This window comes from Podarcis raffonei, chromosome 9, assembly GCF_027172205.1.
Source record: "Podarcis raffonei isolate rPodRaf1 chromosome 9, rPodRaf1.pri, whole genome shotgun sequence".
Classification (NCBI taxonomy): Eukaryota; Metazoa; Chordata; class Lepidosauria; order Squamata; family Lacertidae; genus Podarcis; species Podarcis raffonei.
The window spans coordinates 30,958,390-30,974,862 of NC_070610.1; the positions used below are offsets into that span (position 1 = coordinate 30,958,390).

General features: G+C 39.8%; 1 protein-coding gene across 21 annotated transcripts in view; it reads right to left on the bottom strand.

Moving 5' to 3' along the window:
* The window catches only part of TENM3 (teneurin transmembrane protein 3), a 1,264,592-nt gene that overhangs the window by 105,697 nt on the left and 1,142,422 nt on the right, over positions 1-16,473 (bottom strand). For all 21 annotated transcript variants that reach the window (XM_053402551.1, XM_053402561.1, XM_053402557.1 and 18 more), the window contains one exon: positions 8,891-9,129. In XM_053402551.1, the coding sequence (XP_053258526.1) occupies positions 8,891-9,129 (239 nt within the window). The remainder of the gene's footprint in view (positions 1-8,890; positions 9,130-16,473) is intronic.

A 16,473-nucleotide genomic window follows, 5' to 3' on the forward strand; every position in this document is an offset into this window, starting at 1 on the left:
CCAGGTGTTTTACTATAACTCTCTTCACCCCTGGACATTCACCATGCAGACTAGGGTTGCAGGCTCCCAATCCTTCCTTTTAACAATGAGCTCTTCAAGATGCTGGAACAATAATATTTTTACTGTGTATTAATCCATACAAGCTTGAAGTATAGGTCATATTTTAAATTTAAGAAAATATTAGATGCCTAGATTTTAAGTCACAAGTAAACAGGAAAGTAAGCAGGGAAAGGTGCTCAAAATGAAAGTGTAGAAAGTTAAAAACAAAACACAGAAAGACATAAGAGTTGAGCTAACAAAAAGAACTGTGCTAATGGCATGATAAAATCTGAAATGAATTAATGATGCTCCACAGACTTTATACTACTCTTAGCTCTCTAAGGAAACTTTCTACTTGTAAAATATCTAGATAATTATTCATCTCTCTTCTAGATGATCAGATAAGATAAGATGGTCAGCCTTTCCGGGGGTGAGGAATCACTATATACATATATCTATGTTCCGTTAGGATTTTGGGGGTGGCTTGCTCAAAATTTAATTTGGTATTATCAAAAATGCAGTTTCAGTATACCTTACTGCACAAATCCAGAAAATAAAACGCAGCAGTGTGATTTGCAAAACAACTTTATGATAAACCCTTCAGTTGAAAATGAGCCTATTTCAAGGTGGAGGTTGGTGATGATTGGTGAACCACTATACTTTAAATTCCTTGATATCTTATCATGTTGCTTTTATCCTTCTGACTGCCAATTATCTTGCTTTATCTCTTTTTGTACAGTCTGCTTGCCCCATTGAGTATTTTCTTTTCAGTGCCGCTGACAACATGCGACACTTGCAACACCAATCAAATATTAATAGTGTGCAGTGCTGAAATTGTAAATATTGTATTATGCTTTGAGCTTTGTATGAGGTGGAAGGCATTTCCATGATAACTATTTCTCAAAGTATTACTGGGGGTGATTGCCTATGACAGTAGAAAAACTATCTGGGATTGATCTCCCATTACTTAGGTCCACCAAACCCAAGAATACAGCATTTCTTTTAAAAAAAGATTACCTTCAGAATTCTTATTAAAACTGTATTTTTAAAAAAATATATATTATACCCTTTGCTTCTTTAAAAAGAGTTCTAGAGACATGTTTTGTTCCAGCTGAGGCACATGAAGCTGTCCTGTTGTGCTACAGCAAATGCACCATGGCGTTTCTTCTTTCTGTGCTCCTTCCAGAGGTCATTTCACCTCTGATCATTGCTATGGATGCGCAACCTGACTGTCTGTCTTCAGGCACTGTGGTTGTCTTCAAAGGATTCCCACATGGCAGGATTGATGTTGCCAGGCTTCTCGTCACACTTGCAAACATCTTTGTAACACAGAGTTGGTCTGCCAAAGGCTTAGTGCCTGAAGCCAGCTCCTTGTAGAGCGTGTCCTTGGGGAGCCTGCCATCTTCTGTTCTGTGGACATGACCAAGCCAGCGCAGACGTCACTGAGATAGGATTGTAAACGTGCTGGGAATGTGGGCTTGGGACAAGCACATCTTTGTTTGAGATTCTGTTCTGCCGTGTGATGCCCAAAATCTTCCTGACAATGAGCATGTAGAAAGCGTTGGGGTGTAGCTTCTGACAGGTGTAACTTGCTCATGACTCACTTCCGTAAAGCAGTGTGCTCAACATGCAAGCCTGGTATATCTGGAGGCACCAAATTGGTTGCTTCTGGACTACACAAACAAGTCCAGGCAACCAGTAGTAGAATAAAAGCCGCAAAGGAGACAAGTGAAACACCCACCTAGTGGTGTACCCAGTGGTGAACTTAAAGACTGCCATCAATTTCTACCTAGGGTTGCAATATGTCTGGAATCTCCTGGGCATACCTGGAATACTGTAGTCGGCAGCAGGATCCTGGCAGAAATCTGCAAAATCTGGACATATCGTTGATTGCTTTTCAAAAATGGCAAAACTAAAAAAGCTTTTGTGTCCAGTATTTCTATCACATTTTAAAAATCTGATATTTGGGGGTATTTTTGCCATAATTTTGCTGCCACTGTCCATAGTTTAGGTGAGTTTGTTGCACCCCCTTTGGGAGAATGAACTGAGATGCTGAGGCACCTGAAGTGATAAGGGATACAGGTGGCTTTAAAAGACTGGCATTGCCTTCCCTGTCCTTATTGTTTCCTGCATGACAGCCCACCCAACCTCTTGTACCCCCATAATTTAAAGTATGGGATTAAGCAGTTGCCATTTCTGGGACCAAGTAATAACCCCACAATCAGCAAAACAAATCTCATTTCTTATTTGCCTAATTCATGTTATAGCAGTCACGGGGTGGGAGGGGGAGATATGGTAATTTGGTTGGTTTGGTGCAACACTCAGTTTGACACAGCTAGCAAGTGCACTATAGTCAAGAAGGGAGTTAAATAGAGGCTACCTTAGTTACGGTAACTGATTTCTGACAGCTGACCAACAGGAAGTGTTATGGAAGCGGAATTACTCAGTTTGTTTGAACACATCTACTGCTGTCCAGGCATGATGCAATGGGTTAATGATAGCACATTTTTATGCTCACTGCTGTTATCTTTTAGGTATGTGGATGAGTGGGCAAGCACAAAAAGTCGTATTGGTGCTCATTGTTGATCTTGTTAAGTTGTTACATTTTTTGCCCTTTACCTCATTTGTCTTGCATTTTCATTTTTGGGGAAGAGAAATAACCCTTTGCAAACTATAAATCAAACAACTGAAAATAACATGCTGGCAGCCATCACCATAAGAAGAGTCAATGATACTCATTAGAGCTGTATTTCTCATTGGCTTGCTGCCTGCAGTACATGGTCCTTGTCATTACTGTGTCATAGTAAAACACCCTTTGAATAAAGAGTTAAATGTCACGATATTAAATGTACTGCAATACAAATTATGATTTTGCTATGATATGTTTCAGTTGTGTCACTCCTCAGATCAGCTCAAGATGGATGGGTTTACTCAAGGGTTCACAGAAGCAGTAGTAAGACATGGTCTCATGCACCAATGAGCTGCTTAATCTAATCAAGCAGGATTTATGATGCTGATATATATATATATATATACATGTATATAAATGACAAAAAGCATTTTACATTGCTATTGCTATTTAAATATTTGTTTTAGTACAGGAAAAGGCTGCTTGGCATACATTTTCCTTTTGACCCTTGGTAATTCAGTAATAACTTTTGAAGTTAGATGTTAATAAAATGCAGATGCACCTGGAGACATGACAGCTGCTGGGAGGTTAGAACTGCAGAAAAGGCTGACAAATAGGTCAAGCTCCATTTTAGTCAAAACACTTCTGATGAATAAACCTACTTCACAGTCATAATAATGCCACATCAAAACATTATTTAACCCTTAGACATTATAACATCTCAATTAGTAGTAACAAATTACAGTATTTATAATTATTGGAGCCGGTTTTTTACAGAGTACTTTTTTGTTCATACAGGTGGTCTGAACTGTCCCCAAATTGTCCCTTCCATTGAAAAAAGCTTAAGAGAAGAAACATAAATAAAATAGGGCTAGTAATCAAACACAGGATGACACCAACAGAAATGGAAAAGGACAAAAGAAAATGAAAATTGAACAGAAACACAAAGGTAAATGCATTGACATAGGATTGTTTGCAGTGACATATCTGTCCTGCAGTCTTGTGTCCTTGAAAACACAATAAAGGCCTTTCCAAAACATAAAACCAAAATCCAGAATATGAAATAAGCAGCCAGCAATGTACTGAAAGCCACAAGTCTCCAGTAAATGTGTTAGTGATCACTTTTTAGTTTGGTACCGTGTAAATGCAGCCCAGAATCTGTTACAGTGGTACCTCCAGTTATGAAGTTAATCCGTTCCGGAGGTCTGTTCGTAACAGGAAACCACTCGTAACATGAGGCGCACTTTCTCTAATGGCACCTCCCACTGCTGCCGCACGACTTCTGCTCGCATCCCGGGGCAAATGTCGCAACAAGGGGCATCTACTTCTGGGTTAGCGGAGCACGTAACCCGTAGCATTCGTAGGGGGGATGGTATGTAACACAAGGTTCCACTGTGCTGTCAAAGTTCTTTGTCAAGACTGATTAGCTTTAATATGCTAAGCTGATATCACAATGCTGCGACCAGGATATTAAGCTGGGCAGGGGGCTGGGGCACATGAGTTAGTCATCCCTGCCCTAAAGTGTATGTTCACACACCCTGGTAAAAGGTAAAGGCAAAGGTACCCCTGCCCGTACAGGCCAGTCTTGACAGACTCTAGGGTTGTGCGCTCATCTCACTCTATAGGCCGGGAGCCAGTGCTGTCCGAAGACACTTCCAGGTCATGTGGCCAGCGTGACAAGCTGCATCTGGCGAGCCAGCGCAGCACATGGAACGCCGTTTACCTTCCCGCTGGTAAGCGGTCCCTATCTATCTACTTGCACTTAGGGGTGCTTTCAAACTGCTAGGTTGGCAGGCACTGGGACCGAACGACAGGAGCGCACCCCGCCGCGGGGATTCGAACCGCCGACCATGCGATCGGCAAGTCCTAGGCGCTGAGGTTTTACCCACAGCGCCACCCGCGGCCCATCACACACCCCGAGAAGGGTCTAAAAATAGTAAAGTGGCTCATAATAAGATTTTCCCTCTCCCAATTTTTTTCTCAGCCTGGGTTTTTTGTGCATTGAAGACGACATGCTCAGATCACAATTACTGGACATACTTGAGAAGATGTGGGGATTTTGCTTTTTATTTTGTTTTATTTTATTTTTGGCATTTCACAGGCAAATGAAAGAACCCAGCCCAACAGTTTTCTGTCTCCTGCAATATCAGCCCCTCATTACAACAACAGAGGAAAGATGGGGATTATGTCAAGGGTAGGGGATGAAGGGAACTGTTTCTCACTTAAACTGCAGAGCGTGTGGCATAGGATTATTTAAGTCTGAAGATTTCTTTGGAAAATATTGGTCTGCTAAAAAAATAGTATTCAGTAGTATTTAAGTATGCTTCAAAGTATGTTATAGTTGCTTCCTTTAATTGCCTTTCACCTTTTCAATGAAGAAAAGTAGAAGCATGTTCAACATTTTTAGGATACATTTTATTTGTTCTCATATATAAATTACACACCATTCCTAAGAGTTTAAACCACTTGTTCCTCCCCCCCCCCCATCTTCCTTTCTGCTTTTCTCTACATTCTGGAGATTAGATTTTTGGCTTTGCTCAAACTACTTTTTGGTTTCCCATTCACTTTCCTATGTTTTCTCTTGCTTTCCTCTTTGTTGTTCTCCTGTCTCCTTGTTGTGACCTCCTGGCTTTTTCCTCTCTCTCATGTTGCATCCCTTTGTTTCCCCGTTTCCTTTCTCTGAATCACTGCATCACCAAAGGCTTTGTTGTCATGGTATTGGAAGAATGACAAGACACACCAGTCCCTCACTGCATACCCTTGTGCCAGCTAGCCAAAACAGCTGCATAGCTGAAAGGTTGGAGAGATGAGGCTCCACTTTAGGAAGCTAGGTTTCCTTCTGCACTATTGCAGGACAACAAAAAAAGTCCTTTAAAAATGCATTTCCTTCACTTGAACAATTAAATAAATACAGGGACTTGGAATCCATGCCAAATTATATTCTATATCTATGCTAGACGGCATGACTGTATCAGTTCTACTAAAAGCCCATTTATGAATCATCTGTGAGAAAGTGCTTTGTGTGCCTCAATCAGAATTTGTCCCATTTACGACAACACAATACAGAATTTTAGTAGGTTTTCCAACCTTTCATTATCAATATATATTAGCACATTTTTCAGTACAGGTTGCAACTTGTCTCAGTTGGGGTAATGGTTTTGTGTAACATTAGAAACAGCTACAGACTGGCTCTTCAAAAGTGACTTCCTACTACAGCTAATATTTCTACAGCCAATAATTTCTCTTCTCACTACTTTGTTTAAAGCACGTTGTTATGAAACAGGTAAATAAAATGGGAAACCATTTCAATTTCATATTAAGTAACTCATCGTGAATTATACTTGGATGGCCTATTAAGTGAGAATTTCATATTACATCTGAAGAGATGGGAAAGCTCCATATCCAAGTGAATTTAATCCATTAACTGCTTTATGGACCCCAAAACCTTCAAAGTGTGTCCCTGAGTGCCAGGTTTTACATTTAGGTTGCTGAGTTAGCTGAAATATCAGTAATATCACCAGTACATAAAGAGCTCCCTGTTGAATACATAGAGAAGGCAATCCCTGTGAATTGTTTATTTCAGCAGGCAGATGAACTAGTTATTTGTGATGAAATGCAGCATAGCTATACCCATTCTCAACAGAATCAAATTATATAAAATGCTGTATGGCTCTCAGTTTGAGGAATTATGTATATATATTTTAAAAAATATTCTCAACACCTAAGTAGGTATATGGCACAAGTACGGGTATTCTAATACATGCTTCAGCACATTAATATCTCAAATCATTTTTCATCTGTGTGGAAGCACTGCAAGTCATTGTAATTGTGTCATTCTCTATTTAGCATTTTATTTCCTGATATCACAAGTCCTCATTCTTCATCGGTTCTGTCTCACTGGGCAACATCCATATTTGAATGGTGGCTTTGCATGTATCCTGGGGTTTGTTTTATCCTTTATGATGTCCCCCATTATATGGAATGATCCTTAAGTATTTTTCATGACAATTTTGTGTTTTGCAGCACATTATAAATAGTGTACCATGCAAGAAAATGTAAAAAAAAATCAAAACAAAACCAGTAGCTGCTTTCTACCAGCCATGAATGGGCCTGTTTTCAAATAATAACATCAACTTACAATAATATACCCCAGCTTGATCACTGAAATCATCTGCAGGAGCATCATTAGTTGTTATCTGAGTTGGCAAGGCTCATTTGACAGCAACAAGAAACCAAGCGGCCCAGTCCTGCTTGAATACTCTACCAATAGAGATTCAGCAGGCACCTTCTGTTTCAACCTTGATGCACCTCCTGAAAATTCTACAAGGCTTATGCAGAAAATTCCATTATAGTTAGCTAATTTCAACATTTTATAGGTTTTTTTATTGTATAGCTTCATCCTTCCTCCCAAAGCAGCCCAGGATGACAAACATGAAAAAACAATACAAACAATACAAAGATTTAATGTTATTTAGATGCACCACCACTACTGTACAGACAATTTTTAATGGCGGGTTTAATGTACTCAGCCTTAAATTTGTCACTGAAAAGTTGCCTTTAGAAAGCAGCAGCAGTGCAAACAGATGAGCCAATGGGAGTTACAAGATGGTGCTATCCTATGAGGGCTCCTCTAGGGTACAAACATCCAAAATGGCACTTTCCCCTTCTTCAAGGATGAGCAAGAGTATCATAAATGCAGGTAAAGGGCCATTAATGGGTTATCTGCCCACCAAGAGTCAACACTGTTTGCTTCAAAATTTAAGAAGTAGAAAAATAAGGTCAGTTCTGCAGCAGCATTTATTATCAACAGTATAGTTGACAACTTGTAGACCCCTCTAGGTTAAAGAAAACCATTCATTAAGTTAACACAAAATCTAAAATTAATGCCTTGGTAAGGATAAAAATACATTTGATTTAACAGAGTTAAATTTGTAAAAAGGGCTATTAATTGCATGTTTATATTTTCATATACTTAATATTTTGGGTTGCAATCCAGCCTACACATGATTAAAATCATCATATGCTTGACGTCAGTGATACTTAAATCTGCATAACTGCTCAGGAATGCAGGCTTAGCTGTTCTAAATGTTTCAAAACATGTATATATGTAATTTGCTTTGACACTTTGCAGGGGCAGGGAAAGTGGGAGTGGAGTGGGCTATAAATCTAAATAAAAACATAAACTGATTAATGTAACTACACCATCCACCATCTATGGACTATGCTGCTTAAACATGGCCAATACGTTGATCACAGAAAATCACAATGTATGCATCAAAGAGGACAAAGAAAATCCAGTGAGGACTCAAATAGCAATATACAGCTGAAACTGCCAACATAATTCCTATAAAACTCCTTTGGCTTTCCCGGACAACAGGAAGACTTGCAATCTTCTCAAGGCAGCCATATTCCATCAGCAGGGAAGGTGAAAATCTTACATTACTCAGCGGCCTATTTTTTTGCATTATTCACCATGGCTTCTGATTCAACAGGGATCCACTTCAAAGATTTTATTCAGCACAATGCTGTGGCATGGACTGAAACTTAACTAGTTTGTTTCAACATAGAGTCTACCAACATTTTAATTTCATGAGGGGTTTTAGCTTTGTATTAGTTTTTGCAACTAAGTATGCATCATGGTTTTTTAAAAAACGTAAATAGTTCCATGGAAGCTTTAGAATACACACTGTCAATTGTTGAGTATTTTAGTAAAAGGAAATCATTATTCAGAACATGGAAACATAAAACAGTGAAATGGAAAATTATATATTATTAAATTGTAAATTTATCTGTTTCTCATTATGTACACATATTTTCACATATGTAAAAATACTTAAGCTTCTTCTCAGAAACAAATTCTCCCCTCGCCCCCACATGAGTTTGCTCAATTCTTAAACGCGCTCCCCTTTTTAATAGAGAAATGATGGCTGAATTATGGCCTTATCCTTTCTAAAAAGGAAAGGTAGAGAATTTCTAAATTATAGTTCAGTTTTTTAAAATGACATTTCACTTGCCATTTTCAAGGGAAATGGTTACAAAACACAGGTATTTTCTATTCCATCTGAAGAACTTTTAATTAAATTGCTTTCATCGCCTCTACTGTTAACAGCACTTGTGGATAAAAAGACAGCTGTATATTATGCAGTTTGCCAGTGTCCATATATAACCAGAAACCAAGATACATAGATTTATAATGACAATAATCATAAAAAGCAAACTTACCTATAAAGTAAGATAGTAGTATTGCCAGTAGCACAGAGACCCCTACAGCACAGAGTGCTGTACATTTCCAGCTACAGTACTTTGAAGACTTTTTAAATTTAAAAGCACTTCTTGATAAGGTGTTCCTAGGTAGTGGCCGTGTCGGAGGTGAATAAACCGAGCCGGATGCCATTGTGTAACCCGGTGTCGCAGTACTGAACAGTGGTGTTGTCCCTGTTCCTGTTTTGAATAGGAAATGCCTGCAGAAAATAAGAAGTAAATACACATTAGTGTCTAGGATAGTTAATGGTACTTTTCTTCTTTCTCCATATTAGTTCATTTTGGGGGATAGAATCTTAACATTTATTCAGGTTTGAGCATTTTTATATATGATGGCCCTGACACAGAGATTCTGACTGGCAAAAGATGTAATCTTCTGGATGGGAAAGAGTTACTTTGATTCTGTCCTCTATTCCTATATTAGGGGACAGGTGCTGTTGACGCAGTCAGCGTGTCTCTCTTATTTACAGTGTGCAAGCTGGATGCAGATGGTAAACCTATAGAAATGTAATTGTGGCGCACAGATTACCCTTCTTGGATGTGGACACTGTGGTACCCCAAACCGTGTTAAGCAAACCTATTGCTCAGAAAAAAAATATTAACGGCTTATTTCTGTTGGCTACCAGAACTTTTACAAGTCCAGAAATACACAGCGTATATTAAAACTCATATTTTAAGCACCAAGATCCAAAGGCTCAGTTGAACATTTGTCCCTACACACTCAAGAGGAAATATTGTCTACTATAGAACAGCTCTCTCCCAATTTGTGATTCTTTGCTTATTCTCACATATTCCTTAGGTAACAGCCTAAACAACTTCTTGATGACAATGAGACCAAGAAATGCCATTACCCTAATTTTGTACAGGGGTGGGCAAGGGTGGGGAACGAAAAAATGTATTTGGGGGTTTTTTCTGGGTAAGGTAGTTGAGTTCTGAGTAAGGTACTTGAGTTAGGAGGAAAAAATGTTTTCAAATTATGTTTCTAGAGATGCATAAAGAGTATTATGTAGAGTATTATATATATATGTCTCAAGGTAAATATGACAGATTTCTTAACATTTTTATAGCATATATATATAAAGGACAATGCCAGTGAAGAAAATGAATAAATTGTCAACTCTGTCACATACTCTTATAGTCTATATTTAACTGTGATCTATGTGGATCTGGCTCAGTATCTCCTGGAGTTAATTATAAATATTGTTAGAGAGGAGCGTATTCATGGTACATGTCCTTTGAAAATAAAAAGATAAAAGGACTGCCTTCCACCCTTAGGGCTGCCATACGTCCGGATTTTCCTGGACATTACCGGGATTTCAAAGGTGGAATTGACGTCTGTGGGGGATTCCGAAAGGTGGCACTTTGTCCTGGATCTTAGGCATGTCAATTGAAAAATCATGGGTTTTTTTGGCATTTTTGTAAATAAATTAAAAAAGCTCAACAACTTTTGGGGTGTCCTGGTTTTTACTTTGTGAAATATGGCAACTCTATCCAGCCTTCACAATTATCTGTTCAGAAACCAACCAACATCATCAACAAAAATGCCATTCCAAGGTATTGGTCTGTATCAAGACTACTGGATGGAGAGAGGAGGTTTAATCTGATGCAAAAAAAAAAAAAAAAGCACCTGCATACCAACCAAACAACAAAAGAAGAAAGCTCCCATTACTCCCAATGATCCTGCAGCCACATTTTTCAGCATTGCAGTATGTGTGTGGGGGGGAATCAAATCCCCCTCTCTGGGTGGTGTCCCAATCTGATCAGATCCCCCTTCCATTTACTTTTAAGTAAAAAGACTGCATAGAGCCAGGGCTGTCTTAAGCATATGCAACACTGGGGTGCAAAGATCTGCCCGGTGCCCACCCCAGGTTGCCCAGTCCCAGCTGCGCAGGAGGGCAGAGCCACCCGCCCGCCTCAGTGTCTCACTGGCTCGGTCGCCCTGAACTTGCAGCGCTGCCGCGGTGCTTCGACCAGCAGGTGGGCTTTTCCTCACACTCAACTCTCGGGCCTCGAATTCTCGGCCTGGCGCCCCTGAGAGCCCGGTGCCCCTTGCGCCTATGGGTAAGATGGCCCTGCACAGATCTGTGAACAATAGCCCTTTATCAGAGGATTAAGGGCGGTTTACAATATGAAAACACAAAAATATATAACAATACTCCTCCCCACTCCACACACACACAAAGTTTAAAAGGCCATAGATTGTTTAATTAGCCAAAAGGCTGGGAGGAGAGGAATGTCTTTGCCAGGTGCCTAAAGATATGTTTTTAAAAAATCTTATTTCCTAATTTAAGCACTTTTGTGCTGCTTTTGGCTTCTTTGCTAAGGCAATCGATGAAGGGAGTTTTAAACCAGCTCCCACATAGAATACCATACATCTTCTGTTGTGTCCACATCAAGCACACATGCACTGAGGCAGCATGTCAAACCACGGCTTTCCGGAATGGGTAGATACTACACTTTACAAGCGCCACACAGGTTTTCTACAAACTCCTACACAGTCACCCTTACCAAGCGGGAGTGTTATATTATGGGAAAGTCTGAGACAGCACACAGTATGGCATGGAGTCTTAAACTCCTTGCCATCCTTCTGCTAAAAATGTAAGTGCCTTTACAGAGTTGTCATTTGAAGATCAGCTAGGAAATTTCAGGGGAGGGTGCCAAAAAAAAAGACAAACAGAAAGCACCTTAACAAACAGAAATCTGCAATTCAAAATGTGTGCTACAATCCCTATTTGGATCTAAATTTTGAAAGAGAGAAACTGCCATAAAACTCCGTTACTCATACTTAGGTAGCATGTTAATTGTGAATATCATATTGGTAATATTGTTTGTATGCAGCAAATTAATCTAGCAGCATTTTGAAAAGCTTTTCTATTTAATGCCGCTACAAATATTAGCAACTAAACAAAATTATGAATCAAGAACTTGTAATTACTTTATACATGTAAACAATTATTCAATTACCTTTTTAAAGAGTTTTTTGTCTCAAGATATCATATTTGATGAAATAAAAAAAAATCTGATTTATTTAGAAAAACAGCAGACTTTTATGATAATGACTTTGCTGTGGTGTGAGCTTTCTAATATTAACAATAATCAAGTTTGAAATCTTTAAGGAATCAGATAACAGAAAGCTGGCTTATGGCCATGTTTGGATGTCAGTTTAGTGTGCCATGAGCAAGACTGTGAGTCTTGAGCTCAAGCAGTCTCCCATTCCTTCTTCTGGTGCGGTTGTGAAAAATCCAAATGTTTTTGCTACTTGGTTTCAAGCTTTCTTGTTTAGCTTCTGTTTCTGCAACTCGGTTTCAAGTCGGTTTGCTTGTACAAACTACAGTCTAATCAAAAACAGAATTGAATGCTTCAAACTCCTCACAGGCATGCTGTGGGAGAAAAAGGGAGAGCACATCATGAGCCCAAGGCTTGCCTAAATTTGCTCATATAATACTAAACCATTGTATAGCACAGGGGTGTGGCCCTTTAAGCCTCTCCACCTGGCCTTCAGGATTCTCCCCAGGCCAAATATCCTCTCCACAAGCCATGCCTCCTCACTGCCCTGCTTTACATGCTTCCTTAGGGAAACCCAGCCAGATGGGCGGGATGTAAATTAATAATAAATAATAATAATAATAATAATGATGATGATGATGATGTTTTGGCCTTACTGGAATTTGCTGTTGAGCTCTTGATAATGCCTTTCAGTTTGGCTAAATGGAAGTTAAAGACAGATGTGTCAGTTTGTGGAGAAACTAGTTTATTGTATAAAGGTAACATTTACACTCATTGCTCCACCTACTTTTGCCTCTGGCCCCTTCCATTACTGGCATATGGTCCTTAGGGTGAAAAGGCATACCCTCCAAAATTGTCACAGGACTCAAGGCTCTACTTCTAGAATGACATATTTTCCCTTTTCATAAAACTTGCTGGTGTACACACACACACACACACACACACACACACACACACACAAATGCTAGAGTAGTTTAATTACACACACAGCATTATGTGTTCTGTGTCTGTCTCTTTGAAAGCACAAAAACGAGAAAATTCACTACAAGCTTCTTAATAGAGAACCAGAATGGAAAAACACGTTGTTGAGTTAAAAAAAAATATGAACAGAATGAGAGAGTACAGAAGTAGGATAGTAAAATCAAATTAGCTGGAAACAACATCTTCTAAAGAACCAGGAACAGCTTGTAAATCCAGCCAAAGGCACTATAGCTCAGACCACCAACTGGAAACCTTACAAAATAAATATCACCCACATTAAATGAAAGCCACTTATCCATCAGTGCGAGGATAAGTTAGAAACCATTTCTTACATGATACATTTGTGCTAAAAGTAGCCAAAAACAGAAATGTATTTTATGTATTGTGAAAAAGCCGCTGAAATCCTTACCCAGAAAATTCATTAAAAGAGAGATTTCAAAACACGACTCTGAACTTCAGTGTAATATCCAAGTGTATCCAAGTTTCCCTTTACAACTTTATATAGCTTTCTGGATAAATGTAGTCAGAAAACCTTCTAGCCACTATTTGTTTTCTTTAAAATGTGAGAAAGTCAACCCTTAACAAGAAGGCTGGTGTTCAGCTTAGCACAGGGGTAGCTTTCTGTTGGTCCACTGTCAGAATCTAGTCAGTCAGCTAGGTCCATTTAGCCCCAATCATTCTTGCCAGGCACTGGTAAGAGGAAAGGTAAATCATGGACTTTTTACATAGGGAATCCCCAAGTGACTTGTTCAGAAAGTGGTATGATAATTGTCCACTTTGTGAATTGGCACTGCCCCTTACAGCTCTAGAGACTTCTGTAATTCAGTTGTACCTTGGTTGTTGAACGCCCTGGAACTTGGATGTTTTGGCTCCCAAATGCCACAACCCCGGAAGTGATTATTCTGGTTTGCGAACATTCTTTTGGAACCTGAACATCCGACGGGGCTTCCACAGCTTCTGAATGGCTGTAGGAGTGATCTGGTTTTCGAACGTTTTGGAAGTCGAACGGATTTCCAGAAAGGATTCTGTTCGACTTCCAAGGTAGGACTGTATTAGAAAAGCACCTTTCTTTCTTTCTTTGTTGTTTAAAAGGGAGCTTTTTGGAACAGATGTGGAGCCTCACATACTGTACTGATTTTGGCCAGCACAGCACAACTTTCCAAATGAAGCAATTGGGTAGTCATGCTACTCAAGTCAAAAAGTAGCACACAGGGCACCAACAGGAATCGTCCCAATTCCAATGTGAAAAGAGAGGACAGAATTCCTGTTATCATGATGCCCTTGGTCAGCCTTCACTTTGGTCCACAACCATCTTGGCATCGTTAACACCTTCAGTTTTGACCTATCTTCAAGGAGTGTCATAACTCCACTGGCTCTTCCTGCTATATTTTGGAGCTTGGTGGGGCATCATTGGTGGGGCAGGGCAGGGCATTGGTGAAATTGACATGTGTGCACTGGTGGAACCAATACAGCCCACACCACCTGACTTTCCCATACCAACCTGGTATATCCAACAACACTGCTGCTGGGAGACTGGCAATGTGACAGTGCCCTCCCTCTTATTTCTAGATGGCAGGACCTCGTCTGCTGGGGATGATGACAATGTCACCAAGATTGCTCTCGAATCCATGCAGCTGGAGTAAGCATATGAAGAAATATAGCTCTACAGACTCATCACAAGTCTCCCCTTTTGTTGGACCCAAGCAGATGTTTCTGCATCAAACAGATTATGGAACAAACTAGAATCACTACTGTAAAAGAGAGAAGCAGGACCTTATCAGAAGTAACTCTCAGGTTATAGAATGGGCTATCGGATAAGGTTTGCATTAGAAAAATATACCTATTTTTGATTAGGTAAGAAATGCTTTGCAATACTTCTTATAAACATTGGCATTAGGTAACTCAAGTGATCAGGATGAATGGCAAAGCATAGCTTTTATGCCAATATTTTGGAATTTCAATTTTGGTATTAAATTATTTATTCTGTAGATTAGATTTGCTATTATTTGGCATATTACCTTTGTCAACATTTTCTGGATTTTGAGATTCAATTGCTAATTTATTTGTGTAAGCAGTTTCAAACAATAGAAGGTGAGGGGTAGAATTATTATTTTTTTTTGTTTTGGACTCTAGATCAAGTGTCCGGAAGCTAAGGATGCTTATGGTAAAGTATGTAATTAAATGCCTAGTTAAATGTTTATATACAATTTTTGGTATGGATTCCCACCCCACCCCCCAGTCAGAGGATGGAGACAGGACAAAACAAATTTATGAATGAATACTTGTGAAATTGACATGGAGTAGAAACTAACTGATCTATTCTTCTCTACTGGATATGTCAATTAGATACTAGTGCAGACACTACATCAAGAACAAAAAAGCAGCCTGTGCTTTAAATGTAATATGTTTTATTTCACAGGCAAGTGCTGCATGTATACAATTAAAAAATATGGAGAATATGTGTAAATATTCTTGTGAGAACCATGCAAGTGTAGCCCTTAAGAGGTCTTGTAGTCTCTCATTTTAAACCCTTTTGACCTCACCCAAACTGGTATATAAATAATGGAATGGCACTGAAAATCTAGTCACTAGATGGCGACGAAGTAAGACGCGCTTGCCGGAGCTCCCCTTTCCAGTTCATGCTGTAAGTTACTCCGCTCCTATTTTTCTCTGGAAGTTGGCACGATAATGTTTTGATGATAACACCAGGAACTCACCCTGTGGAAGCTTGCAAAGTCAGCGCCATAAATCTCCTTAATGAGCTTCACTAACAACCTGATTAGCTGTAACTTGGGCAGCCACCGGCCGCGCTTCCCTGGCCTTCCACCAGCTCTTGCTTGGCCTTTGAAGGACTCTTAGATAACCGAGCCGCTCAAGGGGTTTAGCATGACAAACCTAAAACGTGGTCGTACCTCTTCTGTGGAAGACCTTTCCTTTAATGCCTCAGAACCTATGTCTAAGGTTTCGAAGCCTACTGGGCTGGATTCACCACCTAAGACCTTAGAGCCTTCTATCTCATCATTGGAGGAGTTTTTCTGCAATCTTGTGCTTCCTTCGCCTGTTACCTCCAAGCAGTTAGATTGCCTACATGATCCTGCAATGACTCCAAACAACCTTTTAAACACCTCCAAGCAGGTAGAGTGTCCATATGACCCCGCAATGACTTCAAATACTCCCTTGCCAGGAGACAAATCGCTGTTGGATATAACCTCCAGCCCAGATGGCCTCTCTCCCCACCCCGACCCTCATCGTAAATCTTTATGTGATATAGTACAATCAGTGGAGCTGAGGACTTTGCAGAAATATTGCCTGCGCTTGGCTGACGAAATAAAGGTGCTATCAGCTTCCATCAATATGTTAGAGGGAAAACTAAATGCCTTCACCAAAACCCCTGCCCCGATTTTGAATCCGCCATTAAATCATCAGGGACCTGATAATCATGAGGCACAGAGCCTAAGTAGGGGGCAGCAGCTAGGAAACCTCCAACTCACCCCTAACAATATATGCTTGAACATCGCTCACTCCTGCTTCCCCTACTATGCTTGGAGAAATTGTAA